This window comes from Sceloporus undulatus, chromosome 6 (genome assembly GCF_019175285.1).
Source record: "Sceloporus undulatus isolate JIND9_A2432 ecotype Alabama chromosome 6, SceUnd_v1.1, whole genome shotgun sequence".
Lineage (NCBI taxonomy): Eukaryota > Metazoa > Chordata > Lepidosauria > Squamata > Phrynosomatidae > Sceloporus > Sceloporus undulatus.
In genome coordinates, this window is record NC_056527.1 from 123,174,424 (window position 1) to 123,196,179 (window position 21,756).

At 41.5% G+C, this 21,756-nt stretch overlaps 2 protein-coding genes across 4 annotated transcripts in view; both read right to left on the bottom strand.

Annotated features, from left to right (window-relative positions):
• LOC121933412 (disintegrin and metalloproteinase domain-containing protein 2-like) overlaps positions 1-316 on the bottom strand; it is a 23,946-nt gene extending 23,630 nt beyond the window's left edge. For all 3 annotated transcript variants that reach the window (XR_006104523.1, XM_042473098.1, XM_042473096.1), the window contains exon 1: positions 186-316. Coding sequence is in view for 2 of the 3 variants with exons in the window: in XM_042473098.1 (XP_042329032.1) it covers positions 186-255 (70 nt within the window). In the remaining variant the exon portion in view is untranslated. The remainder of the gene's footprint in view (positions 1-185) is intronic.
• A 1,878-nt stretch (positions 317-2,194) lies between these two features.
• On the bottom strand, positions 2,195-19,958 carry ADAM2 (ADAM metallopeptidase domain 2). Its single transcript, XM_042473095.1, has 21 exons — positions 19,384-19,958; positions 18,432-18,508; positions 17,834-17,895; positions 17,246-17,324; positions 16,708-16,784; positions 16,272-16,461; positions 14,439-14,504; positions 13,789-13,860; positions 12,531-12,697; positions 11,575-11,656; positions 10,292-10,428; positions 8,990-9,188; positions 8,320-8,409; positions 7,900-8,098; positions 7,102-7,210; positions 5,914-6,097; positions 5,612-5,692; positions 4,706-4,823; positions 3,978-4,137; positions 3,175-3,219; positions 2,195-2,345 (listed from the first exon to the last, which is right to left on the bottom strand). The coding sequence occupies exons 1-21, from the start codon at positions 19,448-19,450 to the stop codon at positions 2,324-2,326; spliced, it is 2,283 nt and encodes a 760-aa protein (XP_042329029.1). The 5' UTR covers positions 19,451-19,958; the 3' UTR covers positions 2,195-2,323.
• Between the last annotated feature and the right edge of the window lie 1,798 nt (positions 19,959-21,756).

Below are 21,756 nucleotides of genomic sequence, written 5' to 3' on the forward strand. Positions count from 1 at the left end.
TAAGAAGCTCTCTCTTTTGCTCAGGTGGGCTGCTCCTCCCTGGGACACAAAGGCCTTGAAGGGGGCACACAAGCAGCCCCCCTCTCTCAGCCTGAGAGAAGCCTGCAGAGTGGGCACAGGCTATGGGTAGCATCCTCTGTCTACCCAGGCTGGCATGGCCCCCCCTCCTGCCCCCAAAGGCTCACCTAGGACAGAGACCAGGCAGGTGAGAAGCATCAGCAGCATCAGCATCACCTGGAGAGGCATCATGGCCATGGTGGCCCAGCTTTGCCAGCCACTGGGCGACCAGTAAACGGGCGCGGGGTGGAATGGGCACGAGGCGCGGCCCCGAGAGAGAAAGCGCGCCCCCGGCCCCACTGGCAGCGCAGCAGCAGCAGCAGCCCAAGGGCTTTGGAAAGAAGAAAACCCAGCAGCTGGGAGGAGGAGAAACTGAAGTCTGTGGCACCTGGAAGAGGGACCCTTTTGGGGGTTGGCATCGACTTTGGTGGGACTTCCCAGACAGGGCACTGAGGGCTGGAGGGAGCCTGGAGCCTCCCAGGAAAGTTGGAGATGGATAAAACACAGGCTGGTTTTTAAAATAGGAGGACCTGGTCTCCTCCTCCTCCTTCATCATCCTCTTCTGCTTCATCATCATCACCATCTTCTACTTCTTTCTGTTATCATCTCTCCTAGTTTTTGCATTCTTCCTCATTCATAGCTTTTAACACCTCAACCACACTCTGGGGTTGTTTGGGTGCAATGTGTCCAAGTTTTCGTCTGTGAAATGTTGGAGGGTATGCGCTATATATATATAACATACCCTCCAACATTTCACAGACGAAAACTTAGACACCATATATAAACAGCATACCTTCCATATACTGTATATATATATGGACCCCATACAGAATGGTCTGTGTACCCATCTCTTTGTTGTTATTTGACGGTTTGATTGTTTTAATAATCTGAATGTCAATTTATTGTTATAAGGGAATTCCCAATTGTTGTATTGGTGGGAGGGACAATGGTTTTATCCTATATTGTTATATTATGGTATTTTAACCTTTATGGTGAGCCGTGGATCCTGGCGGAGAGGCGGGATATAAATAAAATTTTGTTTATTTATTATATACACAAAATATTACAAAGCCATTGTTAATGCTGCTTGCAGGTGCTCCCATTGGACCCTTCTACAGGATTCACATCTCCTCCTCCTTACAACCATTGTTGTTGTTGTGTACCTTCGAGTTAGTTCCAACCCTGTCACAAGGTTTTCTTGTCAGGATTTGTGGAGGTTGAGAGAGTGTGACTTGTGTTTCCTTTGCTGAGTGGAGGTTCGAAGCCCAGTCCCCAGTCTTAATCTCCAGCTGTCTATTTGCTTTCCTCTCCCTTTGGGCCCAGTTCAGTGTCCTGAAGATACTAACTTAAGGGAGTGAAGTGGTAGCACAGGTGAAGCAAGGATACTGGGGAAGAGCAAATGGAGAAGGGGTTTAAAAAATGGGAAGATTACTAGTTATCCTTTGGAACAATCCCTGATGCAACCAGTGCCAACCATTCTCCCAGGGAGGGAAAGGACAAAATGCATTCTGCATTTACCTTTTGTGCAGAAGGCAATGAAACAGCTGGCAAAAGTACAGCAGAAAATCATAGAATCATAATAGAGTTGGAAGAGACTCCAATGGCCATCCAGTCCAACCCCAATCCGCCATGCAGGAACACAATGTCAAAGCACCTGAGACAGATAGCCATCCAGCCTCTGTTTAAAAACCTCCAAAGAAGGAGACTCCACCACTTTCCAAGGCAGCATCTTCCGCTCTCAAATAGCTCTTACTGTAAGGAAGTTCCTGGTAAAGTTTAGGTGGAATCTCTTTTCCCGTAGCTTGAATCTATTGCTCTGTGTCTTGTTCTCTGGAGCAGCAGAAAAAGCTTGCTCCATCCACAATATGACATCCCTTCCAACACTTAAACATGGTTCTCATGTCACTCCTTAACCTTCTCTTCTCTGGGCTAAACATACCCAGCTCCCTAAGGCTTGGATGATGCTGGGAATGGTACTTTGTTATTCTCAACTCATGTGGATGAGACATCTTTAAAAAGTGGTACTAATGGGGTGTAAGCCTCACCAGTTGCTCAGTGATGCTGACCTATGACACCAGCCTAGCCCAAACAAAGTCCGCGTGACACATTTGGAAAACCATTCAGAGAAGAACACTTGTCCTCTGTGCTTTCTATGCAAGCAATCATTTATTAAGGAACTACAAGAAATAGGGCACCATCCAAGTGTGGAGTGATCTTGGCTCTCTCTTTTTCTTCCCTGCACAGCAGGAGTCCAGCGCAGTTTGGGTCACATCTGGTCCGTGTGAGTGCTGATGTTATTCACATGCCATGGCAAAAGAAAAGAGAGCAGAAAAAGGGGTGGAAGATACAATATATTAGAGAAATAAAGCTATGACAGAAACCATATGACAGAAATCCAGGGTGAGAAAGAGAACGTACACATGCATTTCCTTAGGATCATACTAACCGATGAGTAAAAGAGGCACAGGTTGGGTTGCCAGCGGAAAAGATATGGAGGGGACTACATGACTCCTCAGAGAGCTATACTGGCATGTTTCTGCACACCCAAACTGACACAATTTCATTTCCAGATGTCATTTGGGCTGATATTCAACCTTTTTGTTTGTTTGTTTGGGTCTCGGAGGGAGGTTTGGGAAATTCTGAGGAGTTACGAGAAGAAAAGTTGCCACATTTTCTGGTATCTTTGGGGCAATTGGGGACAAAACATGCTCCAAAATCAGACCATAGTCAGGGTAAAGGTGCTTTATGGACTTCAAGGGCTACACTTAGGGGCACAAGGGTTGCCCATGGCAACAATTTACCCCACCCCAGGTTAGAGTATCTATTCCCATAGGATTTCTCCCTCACCAACCCCGACCCAGTCCTTGAGATCTCAGGGTGACTCTTGGATTGAAGATATAGGAGGAAATGGCTTTGCTCCCAATGGCACTGCATGTGAATTCATGCTTCAGTTTTGCAGAAGAAAAGAAAAGAAAAGAAGAGAAAGAAAGAAACCTTTCTTTTTCAACCCATGCAACCAGATGTGAAAGAACAGCATTTCTTATGTATTGATATATAGCACTTTCGGTATTCTTAGTAAAGAAAATACTGCTGGCATTTAAATTACTGGAAAGTTACCTTATTTTGTCAGACATGCTCAATTCTTCCGATCTAGAATAAGATCTAGAATGCAAGGAGAATTAAGATGATTTTGTAGACACTTTTATAAAGTAAAAATAACAATGTTAAAAATTATTATATCATGATCTTTCATAGGCAGAAGGCAAATTAGGATTTACTGGAAGATCTCTGGATCACTAAGTGCATAACTCAGAAATGTTTAATAGACACAGTAAATGAAAAGGTCTCATCTGCTCTGAATTAGGCCAATGAAATGGATTGCTTGAGGGAAACCAGGAGTGGGTTTGCACATACTTTCTGGTACTAAGTGAAAAGAAATTCCTAGGATGAGCATGCGCTCGGAGAGGTATAGTGTTCTTCTTAGTGTATGTATGGTCTCTCAACTGCTGCCTTTAATTTAAATCTACCTGGTAGATCTTGGGGTACAAGAGAAGAACAAAGTAGATTGTGTCTACTTGAAGTCTGTCAGAGCTTGAAAAAGTGGTCATGTTGACTAGCGGGTGTATTAACTTTTCCAGCTTTGTATCTACCCATATCTAATGTATAATCCATTATGGTTCTCCTTGTCACAATAGAGACAAGTTAACTCTAGTAGTGATATGTAATAAACTTGGTGAGTTATCAGAGCTTTGGGACAGATGCTGGTATTTCATGCAAAACCTGTTTTACAGAATGTTGTGCACATTCGCTGGCCGTGGTTTTTGTTGTTCTCCACAAGATCACCAAAAACGTTATTAATGGCAAATTATTCCAGAGCTACACAGGGCATGTGACAGTGAAGCAAGGGCATAGCTACTTACAAAGAATCGTCTTGTGACTTCTTGTCATCAGCGCAGTACTTGTTGATTCGTTTCCATTTGAAAAGCAAGATGGCCAACAAAATGGCAATGGGCAGGAAGAGAAATATGCTTAGCAGTACCCATGTTCGCATGCTGTTTTCAGCGGCTCTTTCTGTAATGTCTAGATGGAAACACATCACACAGCAGTTTGACTTGAGTTGACTGGAACTATGATTGATGCATCCGACAAACTGTTTTTGTGTATACAGTTCTGAAGTAAATTCTACTGACACACTCGGCTCCATACATGTATTTAGGAAAAATAGCTGCCATCTTTATTTTGTAACATTTCTTCATTTTGAACTGAGCCTTAAAAGACTTTTTAAAATCTGATTCTGTGCTCTCATTCATACTTTAACACTTCTTCTCTTCTTTGAAAATGGCCCTGCTCAATTTTGGCTTTGGCCCCATCCATCACCATCTTGTGAACCGTCACATTCTCCTGAACAAATGCATTCCTTGACCCCAAACCTTACTCCTGCTAAAAACAGAAGGTGTCAAATTAAGTTTTGATACAGTAGTGACACTGTATGTATATTGTGTATTTAGAGTTTAGCAAGCAGTGTAAGGTTAAAGGTGAATGATACAAAGTCAAAATCGAAATGAAAGCTGGGCCATGCTTCTGATGACTACAGTACTAGGAGTCGCTTGCGTTTTGTGGATGTATTGAATCAGTACAGTTCACTAACCGGATGCCAAAATGCGAAGCCCACTGTCAACACTTCCTCCCAGGGGGCTTCCTTTACTTTTGCAATTTGGGGGAGCCCATCCTGGATTGCAGTGGCAGTTTTTCTTGTTGTTGCACATCTGAGGAGAGACGAGGCATGCTTAATAAGAGAGCTTTATCCCTTGTTTATGACCTTAGAAGGAGCATACATGAAGCTTATTTCTTGTTTCCTGAGTATGACCCAGGCCCTAGTCCACCAAAAGTAAAATAAAGTAAATCTAACAGATATAAACTATATAATATAACATATATAAACAACATATATAAATAAAGTGGTGGGTCTAAACAGCCTAGGCTAGCCCACACAGGCAGGGGAAGGCGACATCTATTGCTCATCACATTTGAAAAGCACCAGGTTGGGGAGGTCTGATCTAGACCTATGATGTGCAACAATGTTCAGTGAAGAGTATGCAGACAAGAACTGAGGATTTCAAATTACTGAATTACAGGTGCACTGTACAGGCCAGAAACACAACATGAAGGCAGGAACTGCTCTTTATGCCATCATTTCATATTTCAATGGTGTCTGCCCCCCATTTGATTGGCAACAAGTACCCCATGACTACATTCATACCTTGGCCAGTTTATATCGCTGGAGCCCATGGAAGCATGATTCATACTGTCTTATCTTTTCCTCAGAAATTGCCAAGTATCTTTAGTGTCTGAGGATAGAAGAATAGCCTGAACCATCTCCTCTAATGGGTTTTTTTCCTACTCACAAAACTGATTATCTATAAGCCGGCCAAGCAATACAGTCACTCTACCTCTTGAGGACTCTGTCACTTTATTTGCCTATATGGGTGGGCCATACATCCTCCCTTGACAGTAGAAATGCTAACACCAGAAACAAAATATTCCTTTTACTTACACCGTGTCCAGAGCATTTTTTATCAGGGTCACAGTCGTACTTCAGGATGCTATATTTTTCACATACTTGATTGATGCAAACCTGAAGTTGAAAAAAGGGGAGTTTTCAGCTTGTAAATTGCCACTTACAAATCTTGTCTCATCATCCCCACTGGAATTTTTTCAGCTCTTTGAAACAGAAGCCTTCCTTCCCTTTTAATTTTGCTTAGCCTGATTTCTAAGATGCCATGTACACTGGTAACACAGTCATAGCAGCAATATTAATCATCATTATCGTCATTATGGTCCTGTGCCACTCCTTACCTTATCAACTCCACATTTTGTACCCTCTTTCACCAGCATAGGGTCTGGGGAGCCTTCTGGCTGTTGAAGGTCCAAAGATACACAGATAGTACCTTTTACTGGCGTATACAGGACAGGAACTTTCATTTTAGTAAAAGGCACTGTGTATGGATATACACAGATTAACTTTCCACATCTGATATCCCTACCAAAGGCATTTAGAGAAGAAAAGAAAATTAGACTGCATGCAAACAATTGGCGGTCATGTATTACAAACCCCATGTTTTCTATGTCTGAAATATCAGATTTGCTATTTGGGCTACATTACTATGTCAATTCTTTTCTTTAAAAAAATACTCATTTTCCAGTGTGAAACAGACAAAAATTGTCATTTTTGGAACATCCCAGTTCTTGTGCACCTTATCGGTTGCAATTCACACATCCAGAATAAAGCTTTCTGCACCCTGTGAGGCAGAAATAGAGCTCAAGTCTCAGTGTTTGTTTGTTTAGACAACAGATGTACAAGCAAAAGAAGAAACAAATCTTCAGGTTTATTGAGGGTTGCATTTTATTCAACGGTTATTCCTTTAAAAGTTTTTTCCTGATTATCTTGGTTTGTAATGACCCCAACGTATAACACCAAATGGCCTTCTTCAGGGGCTATACATTCAATCTTTCAACAGCAGGAACTGTTGCTAAAAAAAACCTCTTTCCATATAACTGGACTGTTACATAATAAAAAAGTGGCCCTCTCAGACTAAAATGTAAACATCAATAAGCGCGTGAAGACTTGTTTCTTCTTTTGCTTTTGGATCCCAATATGTGCTTTCCAGTACTGGTATGTGACTCTTACAAAACAGATGTAATGACAGCCATTGGTTTAGTAGACTGCTAAAAATAAATACATACATAAATAAACCACCTATGGGCAACTTGTAGTCCTCCAGATGTACGAATACAACTCCCCATCATCCTTAACCATTAGCTATGTTGTCTATGGCTGATGAGGGTTGCAGGTGCACAACATTTGGAGAGCTGCACATATCCCCCAGTTGAGGAATGAAGTTCTTCTTTCTCTTCCCTGTCTCAAGAACAGCAGTGAGGATAAGAGGCAGTCCCTACTGCCTGGTCCTCTTTCTCCTTCCCCTTCCCTAGCCATTTAATCTCCAAAGCAGTGTCCCTCCCTTGCTTAGTACTATGCTCACGTACTGAAGAGAACAAGCCTTATATCCCTCTTTGGAATCAGTCCCGCAGTGTCCAAATCTATCTGTCTGACCATTGATTTCTTCATAGCATGCAATTGGAGCATTTTTTGAGTCTGTAAATATTGAAATAGGCCTCTGTTAGATGAACACCCTTTTATAATTGGTAAGGTTCCCCACCACCACATCCACATCCAGTGACCCACGGTTAGGTAATATTTATCTTTAACCTCCCCTGGATTGAAAGCTCTCTAAGAAGATTCTCAGATTTTTATTTCAGTAATTAATTTTATTAGTCACCAAATAGATTGCCTTTCTTTTGTTTCCTCAAGCCATTTGGGCCCACTCCTGAGACTCTCATGAACAGAGGTATGAGATAAATTATTGTATCAGAGTACTGGATCCTTTCTGGTCAAACTCATTAAAGTGGGATGGTGAGAGTACAGAAAGGCAGAGTAGAAAACTGCATTTGCAGCAAGGAGAAAACAGTTATACCTTTTTTGGAGTGGGGCTTGCTAGCGGAAGCTTGTATCTCCCCTCCCCTCAACACACACACAAAAACACAAACAGACAGCAGCCGACTTCCCACATTCTTTGGTGTGAACTTTGATAAACTAAACAAAATGAAAGCTCACAGATGTATGCAACTGAGCACATGGGTGCATGCATTCACATACACAGTGTGGTCCCAGAAGAAAGGGATTTGCTTAATATATATTTTTAAATGGTGTCAAGATTTGCCTTTTTTTAAAAAAAAAAGTTGCAAGAGTTTTAAAATAGGTTTTTTAAAAAGCAGAAGCCTTACCTTTACCAAAGAGTCCCTGACAGTGTAGATCAGCTGACTGACAAGATCCTCCGTAACAGAAGCCAGTGTTGGAACCACACTTGAAACCATTCTGGACATAAACATTGGCTGGACAGGACGCTGAACTTCCATTGCAGTACTCAGGAAAATCACAAACGTTATCTGCTGTTGACCTACATATTGTATTTCTTGGCTTAAACTAGAGAAACAACAAAAAGGAAACAGTGGTATTCTTAAATGGGGTGGGCCACAGCTTGGCGGAAGAGAGAAAGTGGTGTTCACCCCCAAGGCAACTTCCAGCTTTGGGAATCACAGGTAGCAGCAGTTCCGAACAAGTTGATACAACCGTATGGACAAGGTAATGAGGTAAATGGACTCTTTGGGTAAGCATCTAAATCATTCCAAAAATTAATTGCTTACCTTACAACCTTCACAGCATAATTCATTGCTGCACACAGCTCCCGGCTGAAATGTGCATGTGCTGGTACAGCATCTACTGTGCTTACAATCCTGAAAACACAACAGCTATTAGTAGGGCTATTACTTGGGGTCATTTAACTGCTTGCATGATTAAGGAAAATGAACGTAAGGATGAAATTCTGAGAGTGCTTTAATACAAAATCTTTACTGCAATTTCCCCCTTCCTCCTAAACAAAGCAGCCATGATCTACCATGGGAAGAACAATTGGATGGGGGATGTTGTTCATTTGCTTTCTTCTTTTGGTCCTCCACTTGGTGCAGGTAGAACTAAGCCTGAAGCTGCGATAGTTAGTTTTGGGGACAGTCTGCAAGAAACAGAGATAGCCAAGAACAGCTCTTTTGATAGCTAAGGCCAGAAGCCATCTCTCTGGGAGAAGTTTAGCAGCATATAAATTTGGGATTCTGACCATTCAAGACGTCCCAAAGTATCTGACAGAAGAAGCACAAATCATGGCTTGTCTGGCTGCATCTGGTGTTTAGGTCAAACTGGGAATGATTCCAATTTTATGGTTTTATGTCATTGTTTTTCACAGGCCACCCCAAACTTCTGGAATAGGATAGGATATAAATTCAAACAAACAAATATGTTAAATGTATCTCAGGTACTGACCTCAGCTGAACCACAATCGCACTTCTCTCCAGGCTCCAGAATACCATTTCCACAAACTGATCTGCCCTTTGCATTTCTCTTTTTATAATACAATTTTAAATTGGGCCTATTAGAAAGGCAAGGGGCTCCTTTGAACTTAATGAAATTTTGGAAGTCTTCAATGCTGCAGCTACTAAAGGCTTTAACACCGTTCGAATGCCTGAAATACATATTTTAAAATGGCATTGTTATATGCACCCACATAGACACAGTGCTTTTTGAAACCCTGAGTTTTGGTCCTTTGAAGGCTCCCTAGGTTAGCTAAATTTAAACTTAGTAAATTATGCAGTTAATCCAATAAATGACAAGTGCATAACAATGCATACAACATTTGGACTCATCAAAATGGATAGAAGTCAGCATGAGCCAAAACCTGGCAAAATACAGCTTCTTTTGGAACTATGAGAGAAGGATCCAATGAAGTATCTCTGGGGAGGGAGTGCCAGAGTCCAATGCCACAGCAACCTTACTGCTCCCATGAGTATATATGATACTGAATAAGATATGTAAAAAGCCAAACTTCCTTATCTTCTACAGTACATAACATTCTTTCTGATATTTAAAGATGGCTGTCACAACTCTCAGTCTTCTCTTCTCCAGGCTACAGATACCCAGATTCCTAAGTCATTCCTCAAAAGGCTTGTTTTTCAGACTTTCTCTGGACACATTCCAGTTTGTCAATATCCTTCTTGAATTGTGGTGCCCAGAACCAGACACAGTATTCCAGATGAGGTCTGACCAAACTAGAACAGAATGGCACTAATACTTCACTGTCAGGACACTATACTCCTGTTGATGCAGCCCAAAATTGCATTGGCTTTCTTGGCTGCCGATTCACACTGTTGATTCATTTTTAGTTTGTGGTCTACTAAGACTGTTAGGTCCTTTTCATATGTACTGATTTCAAGCTAGGTGACACCCAGGCTACATTTGTGCATTTATTTTTTCCTGCCTACATGTAGTACCTTACATTTATCACTGCTGAAATTCATTTTGTTAGTATTAGTCTGGTTCTCCAGTTTGCCAAGGTGATTTCAAATTCTGATCTTGTCCCCTGGGGCTTTAGCTACTCTCTTTTATTTGGTGTAATCTGCCAATGTGTAAGCATGTTGTCTATTCCATCATCTAAGTCATTTATAAAAGCTTTAAACAACACCAAGCCCAGCACAGAACCCTGAGGCAACCCACTTGTCACTCTATCAATTGGAGTAGGGTAGGACTGCTCTCCCAAATACTACTATTGATAATCATTAAAAGACTTACACTGCTCCTGTGTTCATTACACAGATGGGGCCTGGACACTTACATTCTTTGCCATCATCATACTCCATCCCCAGGCTGAGGCCCAACAGTTGTGCCAGGATGACAGAAAACGTCTCCATCGTAACTGACTTTTGATACTAGAAGAAACAAACCCACTCATTTCATTCCACCAGAGAAACGAGCAGAAGCTTCTAAATAACAGCTAAAGATAAATAGTTTATTAAGGCTAGGGTTTAGCATTCCTTCACTTCTGCCAGTTTTGTCGGTCAGAAGGTTGTGTTTTTTATTAGTCTACACAAAGGAAAGTTCCATTGTTATAATGCCTTGGAAAGTAAGAAATGTGAAAGTTCTACTTCTATGATGCCTTGAAAAGTAAGAATACGAAAACTCTGTTTCTGTGAAATTTTATAGCTTAAGGACATGTCTGCATAGCACTTTCACCAGAAGGTTCCCATGTACAAAAGGTATCCAGTTATTCAAGGTCTCACATAGGCCTGCAACAGCAAGAGTGAGAAAGTCACCTGTTGTGAGTACAACCTGGAGAGGGGAACAATAATAACATTAAAGATGTTTTGTATTGTTACAGTATTTTTTTAGAGTTCATTGGGAGCTGACCTATTCTCTTCTGTTTTATTAATAAATTAACATTAGGTAATAGGTCAGCATATATTAAATAATGTTAAATCATGACATTATGTAATACTAGTCTTCTCCTCCAAGCCTGCTTTGATATGCCCAGTCTTTCCCAAATGTGGGACCCCAAATATTATTGAGCTTCTATTATCCCCTGCAACTTTCCTCAGTGTGGGGATGGTGAGGAGTGTACTGTAACATCTAGGGATCTGTTGCTAAGAAAGCTGTATCATATCTTACTTTTCAAGACATCAAATGAAGGAGGCCCATTTTGAATGGCAACAATGCAGTATCTCATTGTCTTGATGCCTTCATCTTAACACATGAAGCACATTTCACCATTCCTCCCAGGATATTGGTGTTATGTGAAAATCACAAGTGTGAGCTGCTGCTGATTCCTGAAGGTTTAAACAGGAATTTACAATCACGCTCAATCCACCCCAAACTATTTTAATTACTTGTCATAAAGGCAAGTAATTTGCCTAGTATGTCTTTACCTAGTATGTATAATCCATCTCCAAGATGGTTTTTCTTTTTAATTTCTGCACTAGAGTGCAAATCTAGCCAGTCTTATTATCTAGTATCCAGCATCTAAATCCAAGCCAGCCTGATTTATAAATATTAATCAAGAAAGTTCAGTGAAGCCGCACCAGAGCAACTCCTGCATCGTAATTCCGGAGGCACAGCTTTCCGGTGAATGCTGCTCCGACATAATTAGGCCTCTCCCTGTAACTAAAGCACAAGAAGGTAAGATGGGTTATGTACCAAAGAGAATACTATGTCTGTAAGTCATACACTAAATTCTTTACACTTCCTCCACTCTTGCTATCATAGCAGACAGACCCTTTACTTCAACGTCTGCCCACAAACACAGGTTCTGTAAATATCAGACTACAAGCTTTGAGTACTTAAGCACTGATTCCCAGTCTCCCTGCACCGTGACTGATGAAAGAAACTGAAACATTTCAGCCTAGATACACAGCATGTACTGCTCATGGAAGTTGGGTGACCTAGGAGATATGATCTAGTGCTATAGCATGTACTTGGCCATTGATCAATGAACTCAGAATCACTGAAAGGCCAAAAGCCATTCTCGGAATTTCATGACTAACCAAGGATTTGAATCCAGGTCTCTCTGATCAAATTCTACCTTGCCAGCTACACCACATGGACCTAAACTAATAGGAGAAAGACTCGCGTGGGTACTTTTAACCACAAGTACTAGTTTTGCTTCTTTGAGTACTTTTTGTCATACGGTTGCAAAATATAGTCCATTGTGTGTATGGGCACACAATTTGTAAACAAAACTTTTAAATACTGTAGTTATTTGTGGGTTTTTCAGTCTATGTGGTTGTGTTCTGGATGTGTTTATTCCTGATGCTTCGTCAGCTTCATAGATGAAGATGCCAGCCACAGATGATGGTGAAACCTCAGGAATAAACTCTTCCAGAACACGACCACATAGCTCAGAAAACCGGTAACAAACTTTGGATGCTGGCCATGAAAGCCTTCGAATTCACAAAACTTTTAAATCTTTCAGTGTCTAAGTATTAAAATATCAATGCTGGTGAGTGTATGCTCACTATGAAATATTGTACTTCCTTACACAAACAAAAATGCCAGATCATGGGGTCGTAGAACAAGATATGAATTCTTCCATTGTAAAAACTTCCGCATTAACTCGTCAGGGTCTCCTGATGTGTCGATTTTATTCTGGTCTGTCCAGAATTCCAAAGAGGAGAGAACGATCGTTATGTTGAGGTCAGAAAATATCTGAAAAGATATGAAGTAAAAAAAAACATGCTCAATTATGTTTCAGTAAAAGTTGTATTATTTTAATTTCATCATAAAGACTTGGCACAGAGTGAGAAACTGCCATCCACAAGACCTTTGCAAAGGATCCCCCAAACGGGATGCTTCCCCCACCCCCTTCTGCTGCCCCCCCCCCCCCCAAGACTGATTGAAGAGTAAAGTAAAGAGCAAAGTAGCCGCTTTGAGTCCAAATAAATATGATGATGGTGATAATGATGCAGCTGGAGAGGCAAAAGTTACACTTCCTAGGCACTCACAGATCTCATTGAAATATTAACTCCCCTACACAAGATTTCCCTTTTTGAAAGCCTCTCCTCCCACTTTTTTTTTTAACCCATGGGGAGCCGTGGGGAACACATTTTGCCCAGCCCTGCTTTAAGCAACCCATCCTGGTTGCAACAAGGGAGCATCTTTATGTGTATGTTGACATGCATGCATGTGCATGGAAGGAATATGAGTGTATCTGCTTTGGCAAAACCCATCATTTTCATGCAGCACCCCAGAAGGTTATGCATGAAGGAATGTTGCTCTCAGTGTAAAAATATTCCTTACCCCTGCTTGATTTTTGTTATACATGAAAACGGTCATACACTCCAGTATTAGCATGCAGAGAAAGTCCCATTGAAACCAAATTACAGTGTATGACTGATGTTAGTTACCACTCATTCATATCATTTAGTTAAATACTTAAATACTGGTCCAAGGCCAAATACTAAATGCCAGATACTAAAAATGATTTTTAAAGCATGGTTAGTAATAACATTTTCATTATTATTATTATTATTATTATTATTATTATTATTATTGCTATTTGCATACATTATTTAAAGTTTGCCTTTCCAGTTAAGTTTGTTAGTAAAACAAAATATCACACAACATTGCAATGCAGGACAAAAACTATTAAGTTGTGGCTTCCTGTGTATGCATTCCTGGCATCCAGTGCTATGTAATCATTTTGCCAGTGCAGACACTTTCAAGACAAAAACAGCTGCCAAAATAAAACTTCCAAATTGCTTGTACTGCTACAAAAGCAAAACATGGTAATAACTTACACCGTTGACAAAACCAATAAGTTGTACTATGTTCTGGGTGACATCATCACGGTTTCCCCCCATGTAGTCATACTGGAAAAGAATACAGTTTTATGCATTATAACAAAAATGATCAAATCAAGCTTTTTTAAACAATTGCATAACACCCCCCCCACTACTAGGTGGTCTCAGTCTGGCAGCTATAAGTAAGCAGTGTGACCTTCTTTTTATGTATGCCAGATTCCAGGTCATCTCTCAGGCTAGTCGGCATCATCCATACTGTGCGTTATTTCCTATTCCTATGCACAGATGTGAAAGCTTGGCAATGAAGAAAGCTAACAGGGGGACAAAATCAGTCATTCAAAATGTGGTGCTGGAGGAGACCCAAATAAACAGGTCCAAGGGCAAATCATGTTTCTGAACACTCACTAAAAGCCAAAACATCTTAGCAGAATCACACAATTGGAAGGGGCCTCAGGGACCATAGTCCAATGCTCTGTTTAGTGCAGGATCTCCAGTTAAAGCACACCTAGCAAGTAGGTCTAATAGGCAGGTGTCCGAAACCTGGTCTATTTAAGTCAGCACTCTCACTCTCTGCATCATACTGATATGGTGATTGCCTGCCCCGCTGTTCAAGGGATATAGGTTTTGACAAACAAACAGAGACTTACCAATTCCTTCTCCAGAACGATATACAGTTCTATGTATCTGAACGTTTTAGTGACGTCTGCCAGTGGCTGAGGACAGACATAATGAAGCACTTTAAGAAATTATATCTGTAATTGACTTAATAGACTTTTCAGAATGTCCCAAAAGCATACAAAATGTGTTATCATTACCGTAAATTCCTAGCGTCAAAGATGCAGATATGACTAAAGCACTTAATCAAATTTCAGTAAAGTGTGTTACAAATTGTTGCTTTAAAAACCTATCAGGCTACGTCTCCTAACACTGACAGTCACCTTTTCACCATTAACTACAGAACATAATCTACATCAGGATTGGACAATCAGGAGACCACACTGACATCTTAAGCCCACCTGGGACTGCACCCAAACCACTAAATTTGACACCATGTCAATTCTATCTTTAGATGCATTTGGGGGGGGGGGGAACCTCCTAGCATATACTTTGTTTGCAAGTAAAAAAGGCATTTCAAGGTACCGTCTGGGAACACAAATCTGCATGTGGGGAGTACTGTATGTGCCTTGTTTACAAAAGGAAAATGTGCTTTTAACATAAATCTTTCTTCGTTGCTACTGTAGCAAATCTGGTAGTGTCAGCAGAGGGTATGTTTATAAAATGGATAGGGGGTCTACATGTGGCATAGCCCTAATCTAAACTGTAGTGTACATTCTACAATGGAAACAGGATTACTTATGGCACACACTCCTTTCAAGGTGTTTGTGTGGTAGGGGAGAAATGCTATAAAAATAAGGCTACCAGAGGCATGTGAGAAATATACACAGTTGCACATAAGATGTTTTGGTATCAAGCTTACTGTCAGGGCTTGAATTCAACAGGCAAACAGTCAAGCCAAAAGGGTCATCAAATCAACCATAGAGCAGATGATTAAACCTGGATAGAAAGTCTGAAAACAGCTAATCTGTATCTTATGACCTGAGATTGCCCAAACCAGCCAGAGGAAAAAACATTACAAGATCCAGATCTTATATCACTTGACATAGGTAACAGGTTAAATATTGCCCTGTAACCATCCATTGGGATGATGCTAAAGCACAGCACAGGACAAAGCCAGGAATTCTGCTTTCTGACAAACAAGCAAAGTAAAGTGTCTAGGGTTGACTGTGAGGGTCCCTGCTTTAAGATTATCTGCACCTTATATTTATCCAGGGCAGGCTCCAGGTTTGACAAGAGCCTGGAATTATAATCTGTCTTTGGGTCCTGGAGTGACTTAGCTCCTGTGGTAGAAACGCTGCCTGTGGTGGCTCTAAGCAATGCTGGACAGCTATGTCTAGACCCTTTTTAAATTTAAATTTTCCATAATACACCCAAGGTATCTCCACAGCAGAGAAATATGAGAGATGTGAGCTACCTGGTGCTGTGTCAAAGGGGAAAAATACCTTATAGTGGCACAGGGCAATATCAGCAGTGGGACTTGCCAAGGCTCTGCAACTCTGACAGCTATGCAAGAATGCCAAGTGGTGAAGCTAACACTGTCTTTATTGCTGTCCAGCCCAGTGCAAGAGGGGGCACAAAAGCAGTCCTAGGGACTGCATGCATCCTCTGCAGCGCACTTCGCCCACCCCTGCTCTATACAAAGCCAGGGGAGTGCTTTGGGTGCTGTAGAGGGAGAATGGGAATATAAATATCCACAGCTTCCCCAAAAAGGACATACGCAGGCATCAGAGAAAGTTTCACATGCATACATCCCTCACAAGATGCCAGCCATTGTCAACTGCCTTTAGAACTTAGCTTAGTGGTTACAGGTAACAGCAATCGTTCCCAAAGGTGGCTTTTAAAAAAGAGAGATAAAGACTAACTTTAGTATCTGAAAGTAGCTTATAAGACACGTCACTGCTCTCCATTGGCCTGTCCAAAGGAGTGAAGCCTTCTGTCATAAGAGGGCCATTGAGGTTTTTGTTGTTGATTTGATAAAGAAGGTGCTCAAATGTCGTTGAGGACTGCAAGTGCTCGATTCCATAGCTGACATTTTCAAACTGCAGCAATCCCCTGAAGAACAGAAAAAGTGCCAGTCAAGATACAGTAGTTTCCAGACCATCCTTTCCCTGATGATGAACAAACTCCCTTTCCTTCTTGTGAAAACCATCACCACCCCTTCTCTTTTTACTCTGTCTCCTCTCAATGGGTCAACAGGCAACCTGGAGGCATGTACAGACACACATTTCCCTGAAGCATCCAGAGCCTGACCTGGATACCAGACTGGATGCGTAATTTGCCCAAGCTGAGGTCTCTTACCTGAGCCCAGAACAGGTACTGAGTATTGCAACAGATTTGGGGTAACCTTCGATATAACCTTTGTAGAAGCATTCATTCTAAAGATATAAGAGAAAAACTTAAAAAAATTAAAATTAAACTCGGCCTACTTTCTTGAGATTCTCTCTAAATCTGGGTTACAAACAGATCAATGCCAGAAACTCTATTGTACATTCCTGTATCAGATGAAGGAAGTGGTGGTTATGGCACCCCATTTTTGGAACATGTTCCATGGAAATACCTGGCTGGCGTGATTACTGTTATTTTTGGTACCTTATGAACACATTTCTAAAGATGTTTCAGCTGACTAACAAGTTTCTATTGTCTTAAATGTTCTTTTACCATGCTCTTGTAACACTGTTGTATTCTATCCAACTTTATTGTTAATGCACATTACAAAAATTTGTAAACTGCTTTGGAACATGAAAAGAGTATAAGTATCTGCTTTATACACTTGAAAAACAAGATGCGGAATTCAAACTACAAGAAGACGCTGCAAGCCACAGAAAGGAACTCTTACCTGAACTTGCGGGGAGTTGGGATGTACAAAGCCCCCTTTGTTGTATGTGTAAACCATAAAGTCATTTGGCAAAAAGCTTCTGTGAATAAACACAACAAAATGGCATTTGTGTTGGTAGTGCAAAATGGATAACTGAGTACACCAAGCCTCCCTGGCATGGATGGAAGAGATAACTAGGGAAACTCTGCAAGGGCACTAGAGCCTGAACAAACTGAGCTACAGAAATAGAGGGATGTGAGAAAGCCCACAATTGGTAAACACCACTAATAAACTGCTTATCATAACAATAGATGGCTTATGTGAGGAGTTCATACATGACCCATCAATGAACCTCTTGGGGACTCAAAGTAGGACTGCTAAGCCAGCAGTGCCTTGGCAAAGCCCTGCATCTGCCATATTCTGGCTCACATTCACTAGAAAACATCAAAGAAGATATAATCTAAGTTTAAAGTGTAATTAATTCGACGTCTCGTGAAAACCATTAGCACAACTGCGGGATTATCACGGGTTAATCACCCTTTACACTGCATTATTTCTGTAGCCTTAGGAGACTTAGCCAGGTACCAAACAGTGCAGGAGATCACTTACTGTTGTGTCAGATGAATTGTGTATGCCTTCTTGTTTATTGTGATAATATACGTCTGTATGCTCTGTTACATTCAGGACAAAACAGAAACAAACAAAGGCACTCATCAGAATAACAAATAACAAGAACACCATGTTTTTACCTGAGAGGACACCTCTCTAGGGATCTCTAGGTCCTCCAGGGCAACTCTGTGGTCAACATCCGACAGACACTGACCATAGGACTGCCTTGGAGGAGCTACAAAGGCCTAGCAGAGCGTTCTCTCTAGGAATCGCTAGGTCTTTCAGTGCAACTTTTAGTTAAAGTTGACCATAGAGTTGCACTGGAGGCTCTAGATATTCCTAGAGAGAACACATTAGTAAATTAATCAAATCCGCAAATATCAAAACCGCAACTATAGAGGGATGAGCGTATACAGATATGTGCTGCCCAATACTGCTATACAGTATTAGTTTTGTTTTATTGATTACCAACTGCTCAAGTTGGCCAAGATCCAATGGCACCAAATGGGAACCTGAGCCCTGAACATACATTTGGACTATTTCATTTAAAACAGAGCGCTTATTCATTATGAAACCACCATTTCTCGGTTCCAAATACCTCGTCTCCCAAGCCGTCTTCGGTGTTGTTGGACGGTACTTTCTGTGGGTAGGTGATATGCAGAAACCTCTGACAATCTAGAGAAGGAGAAAACAACACAAGGCCAGTTTATCGGCTGCCATTGAATGCTCAGAAATTTTCTTGCGCTTATTAATGAGAGTTGCAAGCTTTCTCCAAACACAAATTGATTGTTGAACGTTGTATATTAGTTAATATATAGATAGATTTGTTGAACAATATGTATATATATATGTGTATGTGTGTTGAACAATACTGATAGATAGATAGACAGTCAGAGATTAGATAGATATGGATTTGTTGAAATATATATATTGAACAATGTTGATAAAAAGAGATTAGATAGATTTGTTGAACAATATATACATATATATGTATGTATGTATATATATATATATATATATATATATATTGAACAATATCTATAGATAGAGATTAGATAAATTTCTTGAACAATATATATATATATATATATATATATATGTAGAACAATATCTAGATACATAGAGATTAGATAGATTTCTTGAACAATATATATATATATACATATATATATTGAACAATATCTATAGATAGATAGATAGATAGATAGAGATTAGATAGACTTGTTGAACAATATCTATCTATCTATCTATCTATCTATCTATCTATCTATCTATCTATCTATCTATCTAATGGCTTTAACTGCCAGGGAAGGTTGTAGTTTGCTGTGGCGTCCCAATGTCTCCCAGAGCTAAAGTTCCCAGGATTCCATAGCAGTGGGGCATGGCAGTTAAAGCGGCGTGAAAGCGGGTTGTTTCTGGAGTGCGGATGAAGCCTAGGAGGCAGAAAACAACCGCAAAGAAAGTGGCCTTTGGTTGATGGAGGCGGAGGCGGAGGCCAGGCGGCCAGAGGCGGGGAAGGAAGGGAGGGAGGGAGCCGGGCCCTGGCTGACCGAGGCCCCTGAGGAGGAAGGCGGCGCTGAGGAGGAGCAGCAGCAGCAGCAGCTGGAGGCCCCTCATGGCTCCCGCCCGGCCTCCTTCGCCCCAAGGAGAGAGGGCTCTAACGGCCAAGAACGCCAGGCGAACCCAAGGCCTGGCGGGAGAGAGGGAGGGAAGCAGGCCTCAGCAGGGGAGGCCCAAGGGAGCCTCAGGGAAAGGAAGGGGGATCATGGGGCACCCCATTAATCCCCCCAGTTCCTGGGACAAGGAGGGAGAATGGGGCGCCCCAACAGCTGAGCCCAGGAGGGGAGAAGGATGGGAAGAGGACACCCCAATTCCTGGCTCCATGAAGGGAGAAGGATGGAGAAGGGGACGCCCCAATTTCAGAGTCCAATGGGGGACGAAAATGGAGAATACAGTGCCCCAATTCCTGGCTCCATGAAGAGACAAGGATAGAGAGCACGACACCCCAATAACTGACCCCACCAAGAAACAAGGATGGAGAATGAACGTGGCACCCCAATTCCTGAGTCAATGGAGGAACAAGGATAGAGAAGGGGACCCCCAATTCTTGGCTTCATGAAGGGAGATGAATGAAGAAGAGGATTCTCCCCCCTCCCCCCCCAATTCCTGAGACAAGGATGAAGAAGGGACACCCCAATTCCTGGCTCCACGAAGGGAGAAGAATGAAAAAGTGACAGCCCAATAACTGAGCCCATGAGGAGAGAAGGATGGAGAACATGACACCCCAATTCCTGGCTCCACAAAGAATGAAGGGGACACCACAATTCCTGGCTCCATGAAAAGACAAGGATGGAGAATGTGGCACCCCAATAACTGAGCCCATGAGGGGAGACGCATGCAGAGGAGGACACCCCAACTCCTCACTCCATGAAAGGACAAAGATGGAGAATGTAACACCCCAATTTCTGACTCCATGAAGAGACAAGGATGGAGAAGGGGACACCCCAATTCCTGACTCAATGAAGGGACAAGGATGGAGAAGGGGATGCCCCAGTTTAGGCCTTGGTGCTACGGAGTGCTAGCAATCATGTTTTTTTGTGAGACACCTAGATTACAACATTTCCAAACCTAGATGCTGTGCGTCTTTATACTGGGAGGGCTGTCTTTGGATGTCATTAGTAGGACTGTGTTGACCTTATAGAAGAATAGTCTCAAGAAGAAGAAGTCCTAAGAAATCAAGGATGGAAGACAGTGGGATAAGATGAAGATGAGACCAGGAAAAGGAGCTTGAGACGTTCAAAAATAAGAAGGATGCACCTTCACAAATGATGTGTCACCAGAGCAGGAGAAGTCTAGAAAGTGGGGGTTCAAATACTATTCAAATACTATTGGAATCGGCTTTGATTCCTTTGGGAAAAAGCAGAATTCTGAACTCCAACCAGCCAAGTTTTTGGCTGTAAGATCCTGGCAGCATTTGTCACAATGGACAGGATCTCTGTTGCTCTTTTCCAAAACACTGCTAGGAAGGCTTCCCAATAGTTCAAGTATTTTATTACCGCAAATGCAGACATATATTTATATACGAATACATACACTGTTAAAGACTTCTCTCTTTTTTATTTTTGGCAAGAATTATGGAGAGCTTTACCAAACACAAATATGCTGAACGGCCGTTGGCATCTGGGAGTAAACTTGACCTTAACTTAATAGGAATAGACATCTTTGTCACAGTCTTAAGAATAGTCTATCTAAGCATAACATAGCAGGGTATCCCTCCACCTCGCCTCATACCGATCCATGACCCTCGGGTCTGAAAGAATCTTAACAAATACATATAATTTTCTCTTTCTTTAAAACAAAAACAAAAATCTGGCTTAACCAATGGTGCAAAGATTGACAAAATTCAATCCAACAAGGTTTCGCCAACCCAACAAGATCTAGCCAATGTAAACATCCTGACGTGAAAAAGCAACATTTCATATAAAATAAGTATTGAAAGATATGTGGATTGGGGTTTTTTTTTTCCAGCAGGCTGCATAGGATTTAAAGTGCTCATAACAGTTTTGATGGGCTTGAATTAAAAATGGGTTTTGCACCGCGTTTGGTGCTCTCACAATGAAAGACATTATGGCAACTAGGTAAAGAGTTGGACGACGGACATCATGGCCGTACCGTTAAGTTAGAATCAGCAATTGCTGGCTAACATGCATCTCTTTCCACATATGTTTATAAAGCTGACCAGCGTGGCTTTGCGTATCCAAAGGCCATGTGGGAAACACATCAGAAGCCAAAGGGCTGCTGCTCATTTGCGTGGCGTTAGCATTGTTTGCATAGCATCATTGTGACCCTGACAAATGCCAAACTGCAATTTGGGGATGGAATGAAAGATACATCTAGTACCGCCACAGTATTCCCATCTGCTA